Source organism: Nannospalax galili, unplaced genomic scaffold (genome assembly GCF_000622305.1).
Source record: "Nannospalax galili isolate Female #2095 unplaced genomic scaffold, S.galili_v1.0 scaffold1437, whole genome shotgun sequence".
Lineage (NCBI taxonomy): Eukaryota > Metazoa > Chordata > Mammalia > Rodentia > Spalacidae > Nannospalax > Nannospalax galili.
This window is the reverse complement of record NW_008341050.1, coordinates 433,306-454,363: the sequence shown is the minus strand read 5'-3', so window position 1 is coordinate 454,363 and position 21,058 is coordinate 433,306. Positions and strand designations below refer to the sequence as shown.

The following is a 21,058-nucleotide window of genomic DNA, read 5'->3' as shown; positions in this document are numbered from 1 at the left end:
TGACTACACATCTGTGTACAACAGATTAAAACCACTGAATAATACAATTTAAATATCTCAATTTCATGATGTGTGGATATAACTCAATAAAGCTGTTACGAAAAATAAAGGTAAAGTAGTAAGATATTAACACTTCAAGCATACAACTCTGTCATATGTGATGGTATACATTTATAATCAGGAGGCTGAAGCACGATGACCACAAGTTTTACACCATCCTAGCTACAGAATGAGTTCTTGAACAGCCTGGACTACATAGAAATACCCTGTCTGAAAAACCAACCAACCAACCAACCAACCAACCAACCAACATACCCACCCCCAATATTTTCTTTCTTTTTTTTTTAAAAATATTTTATTATTTTTATTTTATGTGTATGTGTGTGTAGCCTGTGTCATGCAATGCCACGGAGGTCAGAAGAGGGCTTTGGATTCCCCTGGAACTGGAGTTAAGGACAGTTTGTAGCCACCACGTGGGTGCTGGGAATCAAACCTGGGTCCTCTGAAAGAATAGTCAGTGTTCTTAACCGCTGAGCCATCTCTCCAGCCCCAAACCCCAATATTTTCATTCAGAAGCTTGGATGTAGCATAGCAGTAGTTAGGCAGGAATGTTGGCTCCATGGTTAAGAGTGTTTGCTGCATAACCATGAGGACCTGAGTCTGGAGCCTAGCACCCATGTTAACAAGATGGGTATGGTGTCACTCATGCCTATAACTCAGCAATTAGGGACAGAGACAGGATAATCTCTCCCACTTGCTAGCAGCCTAGCATAAAAATATGAGTTTCAGGCTCAAGATAAAACATGCCTCAAAGAAATAAGGCAGAGGGTGATTGATGGGGAAAGGATACCTGATATTCTACTATGGCCTCTATGTGAATGCACCCACCCATAGGCATGCACACCCACAAGTATACACACTCACCCCCATACACAAAAATTCAGAGAGAACTGGGCATGGTAGTTCATTCTTGTAATTCCAATCAGGGGCTGAGGCAGGAAGTCTGCTCTGAGTTTGAAGTCAACCTTGGGTAAATAGCAAGTTTCAAGTCAGTCTAGCCTAGAGAGTGAGACTCTTATCTCAGAAAAACACAAAAACAAAATATAATCAGATAGATTTGAATAATTTACAAAAGAGCTATGAAAAAAGCTTGAAACTTTAGTACACTGGCACAAACCTGCAATCCCAGCACTTGGGAGGCTGAGACAGGAGGATCTCAAATTTGAGGCCAGCATGGGTTACAGAGAGATAGTCTAAAAAATACAAAACAAAAACAATCAAACAAACAAAAAAAGAATGAACAAACAAATCAAAGAATGAAGAAAAAAGAAAAAAAGGGGAGTTTGAAGATGCAGCAAGTGTGAATAACAAATCAAGTTTCAGGAAAAAAGAAGGGTAACAGAATCTAGGGACATGTTAAAAGGGCTAGCTCCTGGATGGGTGGGTTACCTTTTCTTTTCTTTTCTTTTCTTTTTTTTTTTTTTTTTTTTTTTTTTTTGGCTTTTTGAGACAGGGTCTTCCCTGTCCTGGAACTCACTATGTAGACCAAGCTGGCCTTGAACTCACAGAGATCCGCCTGCCTCTGTCTCCCCAAGTGCTGGGACTACAGGCGTGCACTACCATTCCTGGCTATATCTTTTCAATCAAAGAAAAATTCAAGATGAATGTATTGTACAATGCAGGGACCAACAAGCAGAAAAAGCTCTCACTACTGACAGGCATTTTTTACTAAGGATGAGACAAATAGCAGCAAAGTGTTTAAGAAAGGGGAAAAAAAGGATGGAAATTTAGATTCAATTCTATGGAAAATGGAAAGACAGACTAGAGACTTAAAAGATGTTTGGGTACTACTGTGAGTCAAGTAATGCTAAAAATCAAGGGGTTGGAACAAATTCAAAGGACTGCATAAACACCTCTAGAACTACTCTTATAGCTAGGCTGCAATAATGGAGAAAACAGATTGTTAACTTGACTACGACTAAAATTTTTAGGACAAATGAAGTAGATAAGAGAAAAAGGAGTCTGCGAATATGCTAAGGAAGGAAGGAAGGAAGAACGCCAAGCCTGGTAGTACATGCCTGTAATTTCAGTACTTCGGAGGTAAAGACAAGAAGATTAAAGTTCAAAGTCATCCTTAAGATAGGAGATAGCCTGAGACACACAAGACAAGCTGGGCTATCTGACAAACTGTCTCTCTCTCTCACACACACACACACACACACACAAGCACACACACACACACACACATACAGAGCCCCCCAACAAACACAGAGGCCCCCCCCCCACACCCGGCAGGGGGGGCTGGCAAGAAGGGATCAGCAAGCAGGAAAATGACAAAGCAGAAAAATATCTATAAATAGAACGAAAGGGTAAAGACTTTTCTCATCAGAGTATGTGAATGGTATCATCTTTACATATTTAAAATAGCTAAGCCACTTTTAATCACCTTCCATTTCTACAAATAGATATTTTGGTCTTTTGAGACAGGGTCTCCCTGTAGACCAGGCTGGCCTCAATCTTACAGATATCTGCTTGCTTCTGCTTCCCAAGTGCTAGGATTAAAGACGGATGGCTAATTCTACAGATATTCTGATTTTCTACATTCTCCACTCCTTAAGCTACTAGGGCTTTGTCAGGTCTCTATTTGACTTTTCTTTTTAATATATTATTTATTATTTTATGTGTATATGTGTATTGCCTGCATGTAGGTAAGTGCACCTGTGTCGTGCAATGGCTGCGGAGGACAGAAGAGGCTGTCAGGTGCCCTGAAATTGGAGTTACAGACAGTTGTTAGCTGTCATGTGGGTGCTGGGATTCAAAACAAGGTCTTCTGCAAGAACAGTCAGTGTTCTTAACCGCTGAGCCATCTCTCCAGCCCCTATATTTGACTTTTGATACAGCTTTGATATACAGTCTGCTAGCCTCAAGTCCTCCTACCACCCAGATTATTAACCAGTTACTTTTCTAAATGACTCACCACAGTCATATTTGTTTCACTGGTTTAGTAACATTTATCAAAGTTCTAAATTCCCTACATGGTGATGAAGATCCCCAGGATGCAAGTGATAACATCACATTCTTTTTCTACTAATGCTTTTCATATATCCAACTCATTAATCAAATCTATTCCTTCAATATTTATCAAAGATCTATGTTAACTTGCTTTCAGGCATAGACTTAAGAAATTTCTCCAGATTTCTTTTGATCACATCTGTAATTATAATCTGGTTAAGTCAAATCCCATTTTAATCCTTCTGACAGAAATAACCGCCCCTATTTAATTCCTACAAAACCACACTTGTCTTGGAGCACTGACCACATGTTGTTATTCATGTATCTCAAGCTCACAACAATCTGCAAAGACATATCTTATTTGGATCTTGACATTGTTAATGAACACGAACAAAAAAAAAGACTTTCAAAACTTTGTATTAAAATGATTAGGTCTTATATGTGAGGCCTTTTATAAAAAAAAAACAAAATCACATTATAAAGGATTTTCCACAACAAAAGTTCTTCAGGTCTTTTTGAGATAGTGTCTCACTGTAGCCCCAGCTGGCCTGGAACTATGTAAACCAGGTTGGCCTTGAACTCACAGAGATCTGCCTGCCTCTGTCTCCTGAGTGCTGGGATTAAAGGCATGGACCCGGCTCAACGAAAGTTCTTAAGCTAAGGCCAATAAACAAAAAGAATTTACCAATTCACTTCAGATGTATTAACATGCTAAAAATGTTTTCTGTGTGTACATATATTTGTACATCAGATTTTCCCTTTCTAAAAAGAGTTCTGCATTAAGAAATCATATGTGGCTCCTAGCACCAAATCCTTTTAAATTCCAGGTCCTTTTAATAAGATGATGCTATATAGTAGTCCCTTCTGCATAAAGTACCTACCATCATCACAACTTCCACTGAGCCTGATCGCTAAACATAGTCACAATTGGGCTTGTTGACGGTTGTGCTCATTCATTAAAGGAGTACCAAGAAGGATCACTGGACCTTCACCTGAGTATACAGCCACTCTTCCTACCCAACCAGTCCAGCCTTGGAAAACAAAAGAAAAATGAGGAAGAACCCAATAGAGGGATGCTTTTGGAAGCCCTTGTCAAGAAATTCCAATGGACTTTCCTATGAACATTTGAAAATTGCTCTGTTCTGACTTTTTTCTAGTTCCCTGTCTAGAACTTGTAATGCTAATTACTCTTGCCTTTACTTCTTCTTCACATCTCCTATTCACCAGTCAAGGACTTTCTTTCCCCCCTACAGATAAGAGTTATGCAATTTGGGAGTCTTTTAGATAGACCCACTGAAGGGGTAACCCCAATTGCCTCACCCCGTGTCCCTGCTCAGCATGGAAGAAGCCAGAGCGGTCAGCGTCCTTATTCCCTATTGGCAATTTGGGTAACCCCTTCAGTGGATGGTGTTATAAGAATAGGAAGTAGGAATTGGCTAGGCAGTTAGGGTAAAAAGACCCCAAAGAAAAGTAATCAGTTTCTTGGCTAAAAGACAAAATGTCCTTGGGCCTCTTAGCAACATACTCTGTTCCAAAGGCCAAAAATGTCAAAAGTATTTTGGAGCTTATATCTAATCCTTAAAAGATTTTATGGTTACCTCTTCGGAGGGAGGAATGTTAGAGTAACCAAAAGCCCCATAAAATAAATAAATGAAAGAAGAAAAAAAAAAGAAAAGAAAAAAGTGATGGGGGAGATATAGGAGGTGTTAGAGGGGAGGGAGTGGGCATGGATTTGATCAAAATACCGTATATGCATGTATGAAATTCTCAATAATTTTTTTGTAAAAGCTAAAAAAAAAAAAAAAATCAAAGTTTCTTATGTATATATAAAAATGAGTCCTTTAGAGATACAGTCCAAAAAAATCTATAGATCAAAAAATAATGGGGCTGGATAATTCAGCATTTAAGAGCACTGGCTGTGCTTGCAGAGGACCCAGGTTAGAGTCTCAGCACCCACATGGTGGCTAGCAACTGTTCATAACTCCAGTTCCAGTGGATCCAAAGCCCTCTTCTGACCTCTGCTGGCACTGCAGGATAGGGGTGCACTTACATACATGTAGGCAATAAAATAAACATTAAAAAAAAAATTTTGCTTCACCAGGCATGGTGGTACATGCCTGTAATCCCAGAGGCAGGCAGATCATGTGAAATCAAGGTCAACTTGGTCTGCATGGTGAGTTCCAGGTCTGCTGGGGCTAGAGGGAGACTGTCTCAAAAAGACCTATACACACACACACACACACACACACACATTCAAAATTGTTTATAGATAGAGCCAGGTGTGGTGGCACACGCCTTTAATCCCAGCATTTGGGAGTCAGAGACAGGAGAATCTCTGTGAGTTTGAGTTCCAGGCTAGCTGGGGCTACAGGGAGACCGTGTCTCAAAAAGACAAGAAAAAAAGAAATTGTTTACTGATATAGGGAAGGAAGAGTGGATAGGGATATTAAAATGACACAAAGTTGATGATGGTTTGATAACTGCTCAGGACGAGTAGCTGGCACTTGAGAGGCAAATGCAGGTGGAGTTCAAGGTCAGCCTGGTCTACATAGCCAGTTCCCAGTCAACCAGGGCTACATAATGAGATCATGAAAAAAAAAAAAAAAAAAAAGAGTAGCTGGTACATAGGAATTCACAATATTAATATACAGTAAAAGCTTTCAATTGTTAACATTTTCGGGCTGGGGGCGGGGGATGCCCAGATTAGCCTAAACTCACTACACAGTTTAGGATGACTAAATTCTTGAGCCTCATGTACCTCCCAAATCCTGGGATTCTAAGTGTGAGCTACCACATACAGTTCCAATATTAAGATTTGTTTGTTTATTTAGGGGTTGTTTTAATTTTTGAGAAAGGGTTTCTATGTAGCCCCAGCTGGCCTGGAACTCTCTATGTAGACCAGGCTAGCCTCAAATTCACAAAGGTCCACCTGCTTCTGCCTCCCAAGTGCTGGGATTAAAGGCATGTGCTACCACGCCTGGCCCAATACTAAGATTTTTTTAAATATTTTATTTATTATTATTTTTTATGTGTATGTGTGTATGGTCTACATATAGGTAAGTGCAACCGTGTCGTGCAATGCTGGCGGAGAACAGAAGAGGCTGTTGGATCCCCTGGAACTGGAGGTATGGACAGTTGTTAGCTGCCATGTGGGTGCTAGGATTTGAACCTGGGTCTTCTGCAAGAAGAGTCAGTGTTCTTAACCGCTGAGCCATCTCTCCAGCCCCCAATATTAGGATTTTAAAAAATGAAATTATAAAGCAGTTTTTAAGACTAGAGGAGGTGACTCATGGCTATAATCAAAATATTTTGGAGGCTGAAGCAGGAGGATTGCCACCAATTAGAAGTCTCACAACGTAGCTGTGCTGGATAGCTTTAGTGTCAACTTGACACACCTGGGTTGAGGGAGCCTCAATCGGGGAATTACCTCTATTGGACTGGCCTGTGGCCATGTCTGAAGGGCATCTTCTTGATGAGTGATGTGGGAGGGCCGAGCTCACTGTGGGTGGTGCCACCCCTGGGCAGGTGGGCCTGTGTTACATAAGAAAGCAGGTTGAGCAGGGGCCAGAAGAGCAAGCCAGTAAGCAGCATTCCTCCATGGCCTGTGCTCCAGCTCCTGCCTCCAGGTTCCTGCCCTGAGTTCCTACCTTGGGCTCCCTGATGAACTGCATGCGACCTGGGAGATGTAAGACAAATAAACCCTTTCCTCCCCAAGTTGGTATTGGTCAGAGTATTTTGTCACAGCAATGAAGAACAAACTAAGACAGTAGCCCTGGAAAGCCTGAACCAATGTGGTCTTCAACTTCCACCAATACAACTACTTCTGTCTCCTGAATGCTGGAATTTCAGCAGTAAGCCATCACAACCAGATTTTCTAAATCTCTTTGTTTTTTAAACTGATTTTTTAAAAATTTAACTTCATTATTAGTGTGCTTGTGTGTGTGGGTGTATGTGCACATGCACACATACATGTGCACCAGTGCCAGCTATAGCACTTGTGTGAAAGTCAGAGGGAAACTTTCAGGAACTGTTTTTTTTTGTTGTTTTTTTTTTACTGTGGGTTGGGGGATTGAAATCAGGCTGTCAGGCTTTTGTGGCAAGTGCTTTTACCTGCTACCGTCTTACTGGCCCTTTGCCTAGCTTTTGAGATTTATAACTTTAGAGGAGATCCATGAAAAAAAAAATTGTTCATAAGATTTGAATATTTCTGTATCTTCTAATAGAGATTACTTTTTTGTCTTTGTAGCTCCAGTTGGCCTAGAATTTGCTAGGTAGACTAGGGTGGCCTCTCTCTCAGAGATCTACCTGCCTCTGCCTCACAAGTGCTACCATTAAAGGCACCCACCACCATGCCTGGCTTGTTTTTTGTTTGTTTCTTTTAGTTTGTTTTTTTTTTAAAATTAGTTTTAATAATATGTATGTGCCTGTGTGAGGGTTGTAGACGTGTATACTGGTATACGGGTGCCTTGAGAGGACAGAGGCATGAGATCCCTGTGGAGCTGGAGTTACAGGAGGTTCTGAGCCAATTGACACAGTGCAGGGAACTAAACCTGGGTCCTCCAGGAAAGTAGTCTACAGTCTTAACCACTGAGTCATCTCTTCAGCCACTAAAGACAGGGTCTTGTTATGGAGACCAATCTGGCTTCAAATTAGCAATCTTCCTGCCTTTCCCAACTTCTGGGATTGTAGGGACATACTGCCACACCCAGCTCACATTTCTAAATCTTATTAGATTATAAAATGACTAAGAGCACCAGAAGTACAGAAGGCCAGCAAGATGGCTCAGTGGGTAAAGGTGCTTGCTGCTGCCAAGCCTCATGATCTAAATTCTATCTCTAGGATCCATATAGGAGAAAACTGACTCCTATATGTTGTCCTCTGACCTTGACACACTGACTCCTACATGTTGTCCTCTGACCTTGACACACATGCCATGGTTAAAGTGTGCGCGCATGCACACACACACACACACACACACACACACACACACACACACACGTGTGCACGCACCCCCAATATGAATAGATGTAATAAAATACCTTTAAGAACTAAAGATCATTCAATAGCACACAAAACTAGGAACACCAACAGAAGACTGATATTCTCCACCCTCTCTTCACTTGTAGGACATTCACAAAACTCAGATCATCTGATCGCTCAACAGGAAACGGACAATATAACTAAGTTCACTTATGAGTTGTGATCTCTATTTCCTTGTTTGAACACTCAGAGCATAAACAATGGATATTATGAAATGTTATGTGGAGACATAAGATAATCAAATTAGAAAGAATCTACAAAATGGCCATTTTCCACTTTATCTTATCCTCTTGGACCCCATCCTCCACCCTCTCAATCTTATGTTAAACTAGTTGAATCCCAATCTGGCATGGAGTCCACATAGTGAGCAAGATGAATTCTTAAATTCCCTTTAGCTTGATGATGCTATGATTGAACTATTTCTCATATACCAAAGATAGAAGGTTGTAAGTGTAATGCATGCCTTCTACCTAAGCCCTTAACTAGTCCCCTTCTCAAATGCTAAAGTGGGTAATTCTATCTCCATGTAAACGTAGCATCAGACATACTGAGTAAATGAAGAGTAAAGGCAATCTGCAGAAAATCTACTTAACAAACACAGTGTTAACTATTAATTTGGAATTTTAGAACCAAGAATTGCCTTGGCAGAAGTGACATATCACTCAGAAAGGAACATTTTGTAACATGAAAGAGGTGTGAAAAAATAGAGGGGGATATAGAACAAAATGTTTTATAATACTCTCTGTATTCTCACACTGTCAATTTGTCACACATGAAAACTAAGGCATTGCTTCATGAAAAAAGGAACACAAGTGGAAAAGAAGAATATTAATAGGTAACAAAAATCCTAAGAAATTCTATACAACTGGAAAAAAAAATTTCTTAACTAGCATTGAATTTCTCTTTAAAAGCTATTAAATTTCTCTTTAAAAGCTATATAAATATTCTAATAGGTATGCCTCTAAATTGTTAGAAAGTACTATTAATAAATATACATACCCATTTCTGATATAGGAGAATATTAGAATATTAGGTTAGATGAAACCTAGTGGATTTCTCACTTAGAATACGGAACTGTTATAAAATTAACACTGTCAATATGAGGGCTGTTAAATTCTCTATCAATTGCTCCGAAATTCCCACAAAAGGTGTTAAAACATGCAGAAAGGACCACTCCAAAGCAAAGCTAACACTCCATAAAAGATTTAACATTAAGACAAAAAGAAAATCTAACAGCTGAAGACTACATCAGGCTATTTATAAGTCTTCTCCCAGTCCCCCAGACATCCTCACATGGGGGCTGTAAACATTGAACCAAAATATCTTTGAGGCTGTCATATCCACACCCACAGACACAAGTAGACCTGTAACCATAGTGAAGCCAGACTCCAGTTTCCTTTAGCAAGTATGTGCCTATGATAGTAAACTGGAGTAAATGTTGCAGTAATAAAATAATTATTATTTTTTTTAAATAAAAGCCATACCTTTTTCTCCAACAAATGGTAAAGACCATGTGAAGACATCCATAAAATTGGGCAACCAGTAAGGATGCGGAGAACAGTTAAACTGTCGAATATTCATCACATTATTTTCATACTTTAAAACAGCAGCTGCAAGATAAGTTGAAGGTCAATGTAACAATCTGTCTTGAGCCTGAAATGTATAAAATATATAAAAGCACAAAAATATCTTTTTAAAAGGGAGGGAAATAGAGGGACAAGTAGAATCTAGACTTGGGAGATAGGAACTAATTTTTTGAATAACACATATTTATTTTAACACATTTTATATAGAATATTTATTTGTTATTATTAATGAAATTGCCAGATTCTTTCCAGAATATTTCTCTTACTTAATAATCAAATGATGAACATGCACTTTTACTAAATCCAAAACTGTGAAAATCAATTTTTCAAAGAAACATAGATGGCAATGGGCAATTTTCTACGTTTTTAAGGTTCATAAAATTGAGGAATTAAAGATGATCCTTTCAGCCGTGGGCAACCTAATAATAGCCGAATAGAAACAGAGCAAACAAACAAAACCACCAATTTGGAACAATTTAATTATGATATATAAAAATGTGCTTATTTCACTCAGTATATGTAATCAGGTGAAACTATTTCAAATAAATATTTTACTTCATTTATGAAAAAATTATATTGACGTAATGGAAGATAATATGCTATAACTAAATGACCAAAGGTTAAATATTTATCTCAATTTAAGAGATCTTTCTAAAGTTCCAATAATCTTAACCTACATAAATTTAAGTCATTGGTTATATTACTTTATGGAACACGGGATTAGAACAGCTCAATTAAAATCTGAAGTACAGCATGTACTAGCTATGAAATATATGATCATTTAACTAATCTGTTAATTTCTAAAATGGAACTAAAATGTCCACTCTGCCTACCTTAGAAGTTTTCTAAGATTAGAAAATGTATTTCATACGAAACCACATTAAAAAGTACAAAATGTTTTACAAATATAATAATTATGTAATCACCTGTTAAGGTTAGATGAATTATCTTTTATCCCCCCTTTTCATTTTAATGAAAAGCACTGAAATGGGGATGTTAAATTCCAAGATCTGATATTCTGACTAATACAAACTCCAAAGTAATACTACTACATACTACGACTTACTAATTTAATAGGTATGTTTCTCTTATACAATTTCCATGTTAAATAAAAATAGTTTGAGGTTAGCCTCAAAAAGTGTGGTCTGATACCAACTTTTCAGACTTTATTTAGAGGAGAAGTGAAAAGAAAACTAGAAAATTGCCTTACGGGAGGGAATGAAACATTACAAATATGCCCATTCTGGTAAACACTCAAATCATTAACATTATTCATGTACAAATCAGAGCTACTGAGACATTTGATTCTGACAAGACAGGATCAACAGTTTGAATTTCAGTTTTAAGTACAAAAAAAATTTGATTCCTTAGCCCCAAGTCAAATTGACAAAGGACAATCAGGAAGGCAGTAATCAACTGAGCATTCCTTTAATACTGACAAACAAAAAACACAGTTGAGGCACTGGAGTACTAGTAGATAGTTAAATGTAGCAATCAACTCTGTTCTTGAGAATGTAGTCAAAACTTAGATATGCTATTTTTCAAAAAAAGAAGTACTTCATTAGGTATGTATAAATTCTTAGACTGATCTGTTATCAAAATTATTTCACATGCTACTGTTTGATCTCAAACACTTTAATCTTTTAACCATCATTTCCCATCATCAAAAACTCTTCTGCGCCTCTTTTAAGCTTACATCATGACCCATATATAGGAATGATCTCACTATCTTTCTAAGTGTACTTTTAAAAGTGTTTAACCTTCTGTTTTTTTTCTCTTGGCACACCTACTCCAGTTTGACCGTGAAGCTATGAAATAGTCAACTGAATTCCAGACATGTCAAGACAGAATAAGAGCTGGCCTCTTAATTTCCTTCTCTGACACGTGAACTACGCAAACCCCCATCTCATCTTCAATGTCCTTGGAACATACTTAACTAGATTAAGATCCTAAGGCATTCTCAGTCTTAAGTTCAGAATAAAATGAAATCCAATCTTTATAGTCAGATCAAATTCAGAAGGAAGGAGAGGAAATGGAAGACATTGGAATAGAAGATAGAAAAAAAAGAACAAAGGAAACAAAAACAAAGACTATCTCTGAAAGGAGATGGGGGGTACTGAGAAAAAAGAGCTCAAATACAAATCTTGGCACAATGGGGGTGGGCAAAAAACAAGAAAAAAGGATAAACTATATCAGTGAACATAAAACAAGCAACACGAGAAACTAAACATGTGGGCAGTGCAAATAAAGACAATGGTGAAAGCAGCAACAGCTTCACATAAAACATGAAAACATTCTTTCAATCATAAGGGGAAGATTTAAGAAAGGGGAGTTAAAGAAAATCACTTACAATTTTGCTTAACTCAGAGTTAAGCAAATTTTACCAAAGAGCTTTTATGAGCAACAAGTAGCAGAATGATTACTTATGACCTGGTTTCACATTTTGAATTTTATTTCTTGGTTTCTCCCCTCCCTTATATCTTAATCTTTTATGAGATTTGGACAGTTTCAAACAATGCCCCTTGTCTATATTTTTTAAAAATAAACTAAAATGCTAAGTTGTTTATAACAGTTTTTTTTATCAACAACATCTTACCTTTATTATTGTAGACATCTAAGTAATTAGGTGCCGAAAAAATTGTTATTAATGAAGGGAACCCTGTAGTTTGACTTTTTCTGTACATTCTATAGCTGCAAAACAAATAGCTTAATATGCATCGTAAAGCATCAATCATGATTACTATGTTTGATTTGTATTTAAGGTGTTAATTTGGGTCGGGAAATAGAATTCTTACCCTGCATCTTGAGCTTCATGAGCTCTAATAATCGATAACAAATTATTGTTTTGCAAAAATTCACACACTGCTGGATAGCTGTAGGGGAAAAAGAAGAAGTTAAATAAAGTAATTCTTTTTGTATGAAGCAAAATCTATTTTAAATAACTAAATGTAATTAATCTTGGATATTTTTCCTTACTTATAAAAATAAGAACATCCTCGAACTGTGTTGTGACTAAAATGTTCTTGTGATTTTTCATTTCCAAAGTCTTCAGAAGGATCAGACCATAGCAAGTCACACATTGGTCCAAATGCAGGTGGCTCTTTGAATCTATCTAACTGTGAAAAAAAACAACAAAAATAACTAATCAAATGAGGACAGAATGCACATAGGAAAGTGATATCAACTTTGAATACAGTCCACACTATGTTGTTCTCAATGATCAAAAGCAATTTTCTTGAAATAACTCTATTAGTGTATTTTTACCATCACCTAACATTGCCAGTGAAGGTAAACTTGAAGCTTTTACTCTCCAATCAAAAAAGAACCAAGAATAGCCGGGCGTGGTGGCGCACGCCTTTAATCCCAGCACTCGGGAGGCAGAGGCAGGTAGATCCTCTGTGAGTTCGAGGCCAGCCTGGTCTACAGAGTGGGTTCCAGACAGCTGGAGCTACAGGGAGACCCTGTCTCAAAAAGACCAAAAAAACAAAAAGAACCAAGAATAGGAATCAATTTTAGAAGTATAATATATACTCACTCTCCTAATATCGTCCAGTGTGTGTATTTCTGGTGAAAGTCCACCATGAACGCAAAGAAACTGTTGGTTTAAAAGTGCAGCAAGGGGCAAGCTATCAAAAGCTTCCATACAAGCTTCGTAGACTCTTTCTGAATATTTAATTTTACCTAAAAAAGTAAAAATTAACATTTAAAAATTAATGTTTTATATATTTTATTTATTATTATTTTATGTGTATGCGTGTATTGCCTGCGTGTAGGTAATTGCACCCGTGTCGTGCAATGCCGTGCAATGTCCGTGGAGGACAGAAGAGACTGTCGGATTCCCTGGAACTAGAGTTACAGACAGTTGTTAGCTGCCATGTAGATGCTGGGATTCGAACCCAGGTCTTAACCACTAAGCCATCTCTCCAGCCCCTATTTTTTTAATGTTTTTTAAAAAAATATATTTTATTATTTTTATGTGAATGAGTGTATTGCCTGCATGTGTATGAGTGTACCTGTGTTGTGCAATGCTGCGGAGGTCAGAAGAGGGCTTTGTATTCCCCTTGGAACTGGAGTTAAGGACGGTTCATAGCCACCATGTGCGTGCTGGGAATCAAACCCAGGTCCTCTACAAGAGCAGTCAGTGCTCTTAACCACTGAGCCACCTCTCTAGCCCCTTTAATGTTTTTTGAGACAGGGTTTCCCTGTAGCCCCAGATGCCCTGGACCTCCCTATGTAGATCAAGATGGACTGAAACTCACAGATCCACTTGCCTCTATCTCCCAAGTGCTGTTATTATAGGCTTGTGATGATGTAGCAGTTAGGGTAAAATTAAGTAAATATTAAAACTTTCATCCTAAAGTATAGTTTTAAGTTTGCTTTATTAGGCCTATAGAAGTGCAAGATGAGCCAAGCATGGTGGCACATGCCTGTAGTCCCAGCACTTGGGAGGCAGAGGCAGGCGGATCTCTGTGAGTTTGAGGCCAGCCTGGTCTACATACTGAGTTCCAGGCCAGCTGGGGCTACAAGGAGACCCTGTTTCAAAAAAGACCAAGAAAATTAAAATAAATAAATAACTAAAGTTAGTAAAAGTGCAAGGAGAACAGTTTTTTAAAATTTCACATACTTATTTTTACTATTACACATCAAAAATAAATTTAGAGTTAAGTATCTGTCTTCATAAAACTCATAATATTGTTTATTTCTATTTCTTACAAGAGAAGAGGCCTTTTAAAAATCTACATACAGGGGCTGGAGATGGCTTAGCAGTTAAGAGCACTGAGTGTTCTTGCAGAGGACATGGGTTCAATTCCCAGCACCCACATGGTGACTACGAACCGTCCTTAACTCCAGTTTCAGGAGAATCTGAAGCCCTCTTCTGACCTCCGCAGCACTGCATGACATGGGTGCATTCACATACACACAGGCAGTACACTCATACACATAAAATAAAAATGAATAAAATTTAAAAAAGAAAAACCGTATTTAAAAAAAAATCTACATACAATAAAAATAGCATTTATTTCTGTAAATTTTAACAAATGCACAGTATTGCCAACCACCAAAGTTTTCTCATGACCTAAGTTCCTTTTTGCTATCTTTTTAGTCACTCCTTCACCTAGTCTATCTCTTCTTTCTTTCTTGTGACCTTGTGTTTTATTTTCTGTATTGGAATGCTATGACTTCTGGGATGGATTGACTCTAAAAGGACAGAAATGACTCACAGACAGGTACGTCACCAAAAGCCCACCACAGTAATGGGTAACAGCTCATACATACATACATACCTACAAGAAGCACAACAAGTTGGAAGTGTCTCTTCCAGAAAACTCAGTTGGTCTGAGCCTCTTGTAAGCCCAGCCTCAACTCTTGATCACCACTTGGATATTTTCTGTCATCACAGTTTTCTTGCTTTGGTTTTAGTAATCAATTTACAACATTTACTTTTAATATTTGAAACTGTAACTATACAAAACTCGCTAAAAAAATTTATATATATAATAATATGGAGAGGAGAGAATAAGAAATAAAAATCCAATACTATTGCATGTTTTAAAAATAACTATGTTTGTAGTCAGTCCACAGATGTACAATCTTTGGCTCACTAATTCAATTTCTAAGTGAATTAAAAATCCTTTTAGATGTTTAAAAAAAAAACAAAAACTATGCTGCTGGATGTGGTGGGGCATGCCTTTAAGCCCAGCACTCAGGAGGCAGAGGCAGAGGCAGACAGATCTCGAGGCCAGCCTGGTTTACACAGTGAGATCCAGGCCAGCCAGGGCTACATAGTAAGACCCTGTCTAAAAAAAAACAATAAAAAACTGGGCTGGTGAGGTGGCTCAGGGGATAGACACTTGCTGCCAAGCCTCATAACCTGCATTCTCTCTCCTGAACTCACATACTGGAAGGAGAGAACTTAAACCTGTAGGTTGTTCTTTGATCTTCACATACACATCATTTGCATGCACACACACTAAATTGATTTAGAAATTAAAAATAACTAATAAGCCAGGCACGAAAAGGCACATGCCTTTAATCCTAGCACTGGGGAGGCAAAGGATGGTGGGTTTTGTGAGTTTCCAGCCAATCTATTCTACATAGCAAGTTTAGGCCAGCTAGGGCTATAGGGAAATCCCACCTCAAAAACACAAACAAAAAACTGGAGGAGCTGACAGGTTCCTGTTGTCTAAAATGGAGGCTTAAAATGGGCATGAAGCAGGAATCAAATATAGAAATACAAGAAAGCTAAAACCCTACCAAATCACACTATTACTTACTTTTAAGGAAATATGCACATTCCTCTGCTCCAGTATATCTTTAAATGCCTGGATGGATAGTTTCAGATAGGGATTTTTGGTGGGTATTTTGTCAATTAACCAAAAAAGCTTAGAGTTCTTATTTTTCCCCTATTTATTTATATTTCTGACTTCTTGGTAGAGGTATATAGCTTACCTCCAAGGAGTCTTGGCTGAGAGCCTCAGCTGGGGAGACCATAAGGTCTCCCCAGACAGCTGGAAGACTATTTTGTAGCACTATGGTTAATAAAAATTTAATTTGATTTCTTTTAGGTCAAATCTGCATTTTTTCACAAATTTCATCTTCTATTTTAGGCTAAATACCTCATTCATGAAGATATGAGTGCACCTCTGCAATATTCCATGCTTTTTTTTTTGTTTAAGTGTTCTCCCTTCTTTTTTAAAAAAATATTTTATTTATTATTTTTATTTTTTATGTGTATGAGTGTATTGCCTGCACGTATGTGAGTGCACCCGTGTCCCACAATGCCGCAGAGGTCAGAAGAGGGCTTCAGATTCCCCTGGAAATGGAGTTAAGGACAGTTCGTAGCCGCCATGTGGGATATGGGTGCTGGGAATCAAACCCGGGTCCTCTGCAAGAGCAGTCAGTGCTCTTAACCACTGAGCCATCTCTCCAGGCCCCTCATGCTGGGTTTTTTAAAAAATCTTTTCCTGTCTCTATTAATTTTCTTCTTTGTCTTTTGAGACAGGGTCTTTGCAGCCCTAGCTGGCCTAGAATTTCCTATGTAGACCATGCTGGCCTAGAACTCAGAGAGATCCACCTATCTCTGCTCCCCAACTGCTGGGATTAAAGGCATTAATCCATCAAGCCTTGTCATTTACTAACTCTTACTGGATTATGTTCTAGGTTTCAATAATTCTAAAATTATAGGCAGTCTGCTGTATCAGTGGCTTCTTCATCTGTGGACTCAACCACGGATCTCATAATAAAAAATGTTCACAAAATAATTTGCCTACATACTAAACGCATATTTATTTATTCTTTTGTCATTATTCCCTAAAAATATAGGATTTTAGTTATCTTCAGAGCATATATGTCATATTAGGTATTATTAAGTAATTTTGAAATAATTTGAAGTATATGAGAGAACATATGTTAAGTTATGTGCATATATTACTATTTTATTTAAGAGATTTTTATATATTGGGCTGGAGAGATGGCTCAGCGGTTGGGAGCACTGACTGTTCTTGCAGAGGACCCGGGTTCAATTCCCAGCACCCACATGGTGGCTATGAACTGTCCTTAACTCCAGATCCCAGGGAATCCAAGGCCCTTTCCTGACCTCTGCAGCACTGCACGACATGGGTGCACTCACATGCATGCAGGCGATAACACTCATGCACGTAAGATAAAAATTTAAAAAAAGAGATTTTTATATACACGGGGGGGGGGTCCCTCAAACACCAAGAAACAGGGATAACTGAAATCTTAATTTTAGAATTGAACTCAAGTTTATATAAGTTTAAAGTATAGCTGCTTCAATTAACATTGCTATATTTGAAAGAAAAAAGAAACATTCAGTTAAGATCAGTTAACAATGATGGAAATGATCTGTAATAAGGGCAAGATAAATAATGTGTAACATTCTTGAGAGAGTACCTCGAAATTGAGAGAGAAAAATTGCAATGGAACAATAATACCAATTTTTTTTCTTTTGGTTTTTTTTTTTCCTACTAGAAAAAAAACAACTTTGACATTTAAACTATATATAGCTTCATAAATACAAAAAATTATCATGTAATTTAAGAAACTTTAAAACACATATTTTAAAAAATCCAACTTGTTCTTAAGTACATTTGTAAAAATTAATAGGAACCAGGCATGGTGGTGCACGCCTTTAATCCCACCACTTGGGAGGCAGAGGCAGGCAGATCTCTGTGAGTTCAAGGCCAGGCTGGTCTACATAGTGAGTTCCAGGACAGCTGGGAATGCAGGGAGACCCTGTCTCAAAAAGACCAAAAGAGAGAGAGAAAGAAAAAAAAAGAAAACACTAGAGAATACTTGACAATTTTTCTCAAAGATAGTTGTATATGGTTATAAAATCTTGAGGCTGGAGAGATGGCTCAGCAGTTAAGAGCACTGACTGCTCTTGCAGAGGATCCGGGTTCGATTCCCAGCACCCACATGGTGGTAAGGAACCATCCTTAACTCCATTTCAGGGGAATCCGAAGCCCTCTTCTGACTTCCGTGGCATTGTACGACACGGGTGCACTCACATATATGCAGGCAATACATGAATACACATAAAATAAAAATAATAAATTTTTTTTAAAAATCTGTTCTTTGGGTGTACAGAGATAACTCAGCAGTTAAGACCACTCACTGGTTGTTCTTGTAGAGGACCTGGGTTTGATTCCCAGAACCCAACATGATGGCTAATAAACCTCTGTAACTCCCAGGGGATCAGACACCCTCTTCTGGCCTCTGCAGGGTTTGCACAATATGGGCATTTACAAACATGGAGGTGAAATATTCATACACATAAAAATAAATAAATTATCTTATGTTTTGGGGTTTTTAAAAAAATATTTTATTTATTATTTTTATTTTATGTGTATGTGTGTACTGCCTACATGTAGGTAAGTGCACCCATCCATGTCGTGCAATACCCACAGAGGACAGAAGAGGCTGTTGGACGCCCTGGAACTGGAGTTATGGACAGCTGTTAGCTACCATGTGGGTGCTGAGATTCGAACCTGGGTCTCCCATAAGAACAGTCAGTGTTCTTAACTGCTGAGCCATTTGTCCAGCCCCATGGCTTTTTTTTTATTATTATTTTTTATTATTTTTATTTTATGTGTACGAGTGTATTGCCTGCATGTATGTGAATGCACCCGTGTCATGCAATGCAACGGAGGTCAGAGGAGGGCTTTGGATTTCCCTGGAACTGGAGTTAAGGACAGACAATTCATACCCACCATGTGGGTGCTGGGGAATTGAACCTGGGTCCTTTGAAAGAGCAGTCAGTGCTCTTAACTGCTGAACCATCTCTCCAACCCATTTTATGTTTTTTTTTAATTTGATTATTTTTATATTATGTATATGGTATTTTGCTTGCATGGAAGTACACCACATGCATGCAATACCCTCATAAGCCAGAAGACAGTGTTAGATTCCCTGGGACTGGAGTTATATAGATTCTTTCTTGCTTTTTTTAAAAAATATTTTATTTATTATTTTTATTTTATGTGTATGAGTGAATTGCCTGCCTGTAGGTAAGTTCACCCCTGTTATGCAATGCCCGCAGAGGACAGACAAGGCCACTGGATCCCCTGGAACAGGAGTGCAGACAGTTGTTAGCTGCCATGTGGGTGCTGGGATAAACAGTGTTCTTAACTGCTGAGCCATCTCTCCAGCCCCAAAAGTTATATAGATACTTTCTAGGAGTGGAGAGTCAGAATCAGTAATAGCGAAGTCTGTCATGTGAATGCTGGCAACTGAACTCAGGTTCAGTACTCTTAACCAGCGAAACATTTCTCTAGTCCCTTTGTTGTTTTATTTTATTGTTTTAGATTATTTGTATATGTGTGTCTGTGTCAATTTGTACATGTGAGTGCAGTGCTAGAGTTACAAGCTGCTGTGAGCTGCCCAATGTGCCAGGAATCAAACTCAGGGCCTCTTGAAGAGCAATACATGCTCTTAACCCGAGTCATCTCTAGCCCCAATAAATTTTTTTTTTTTAAATCTGTTCTTGCCTGGCATGGTGGCGCACGCCTTTAATCCCAGCACTCAGGAGGCAGAGGCAGGCAGATCTCTGAGTTCAAGGCCAGCCTGGTCTACATAGTGAGTTCCAGGATAGCTGGGGCTATATAAGGACCCTGTCTCAAACAGAAAAAAAAAAAAAAAAAAAAAAATCTGTTCTTACATGTTATCCTGTAAAGTGTTCATAACTCTTACTACCCATATAATCTCAAAGGAATACCAAGAAGTATAAATATTTCTCCTGAAAATACTCACATTCCTGCTTAAAGGTAAAATATTCAGTAAGATGTCTGCATTCGTGGTTGCCTCTCAGAAGGAATAATGTGCTTGGGTAGAGAATCTTCAAGACCCACAAATACAAGACACACTGTAAAAGAATTGTTTTCAATAAATTTATCTTTTATTTTTACTTAACTATATTGATCTTTGCTTCTTTTAACTCTATTGCCCTTACAAACTGTTAATCTTTATTACTGTTCCTTATTCCTGGATAAGACACAAGCTTTGTGTAATCAGACCTTGCTATTACTGATTCTGACTCTCCACTCATAGAAAGCATCTAATAAATAGAAGAGCAATGAGTATTTGTTCAATCAATAAATTATCAATAGCTTTAGATTTATAGATTTGATATAACTTAGTGAAAAGTAACAGTAGCTAACATTTATAGACTACTTATAATGTATTGAGCACTAGAGTGCCTGACAATTTTTCTAAAAGAAAAATGTTTCTTTTAGTCCTTAAACATACTGTGAACTACATAATAGTATCTCCAGTTGATATAAGCCAAAAGGCAAGTGTAAAATTACCTCTATTAATAGAAACTAAAGCTATAAGCATAAGTAAATTATCCCAAAATCACAAAGTTCCTAAGTAATACAGACAGGATAATGATCCTCTAATCTTAAGCATTATGCCATACTAATGAAAGGCCAAGTTTTATGTTTCCTTGGTTGATTATAGATGTTTCCTTACATAATATCTTATCCAATTCAAAGAAAATGCAATTTTTATAATAAAAAAATATTAAAAATAGCATTTTATATACAAGCATTTCTCTAGATTCAATATAAGAAAAAGACTTACTGATTTGGTTAAGAAAAATAAAGGACTATTTCATGTAGAAGTAAATATGGTTTACATAATCAAAAATTCTCTTTACCCTACATTAAGAAACATAATTATTCAAACCTTCATTTTATTCACAGAGAAAGAAATAAAGTCAAGAAAATAGCTACTAAAATTCAACTGCTCTTGTTTTGATTTTCCTTCTGTAACAGGAAATATGTTAATAACTAAGCTACAAAACAAATTTTATCAGTTACCAAACAAGGTTTACTTTATGGATTTTGTCAATTACCCTTGAAGTTGCTAGGAAGGGCCATTTTCTGGTTTTTCTTAAA

The 21,058-nt window shown here is 37.7% G+C and overlaps 1 protein-coding gene across 7 annotated transcripts in view; it reads right to left on the bottom strand.

The window, feature by feature from the left end:
- Positions 1-21,058, bottom strand: part of Ppp3cb (protein phosphatase 3 catalytic subunit beta) — a 70,891-nt gene that overhangs the window by 24,408 nt on the left and 25,425 nt on the right. For all 7 annotated transcript variants that reach the window (XM_008836591.1, XM_017799030.1, XM_008836592.1 and 4 more), the window contains 6 exons: positions 19,911-20,022; positions 13,174-13,319; positions 12,615-12,754; positions 12,434-12,511; positions 12,235-12,329; positions 9,537-9,662 (listed from right to left, as the gene is read on the bottom strand). In XM_008836591.1, coding sequence (XP_008834813.1) covers positions 9,537-9,662; positions 12,235-12,329; positions 12,434-12,511; positions 12,615-12,754; positions 13,174-13,319; positions 19,911-20,022 — 697 coding nt within the window. The remainder of the gene's footprint in view (positions 1-9,536; positions 9,663-12,234; positions 12,330-12,433; positions 12,512-12,614; positions 12,755-13,173; positions 13,320-19,910; positions 20,023-21,058) is intronic.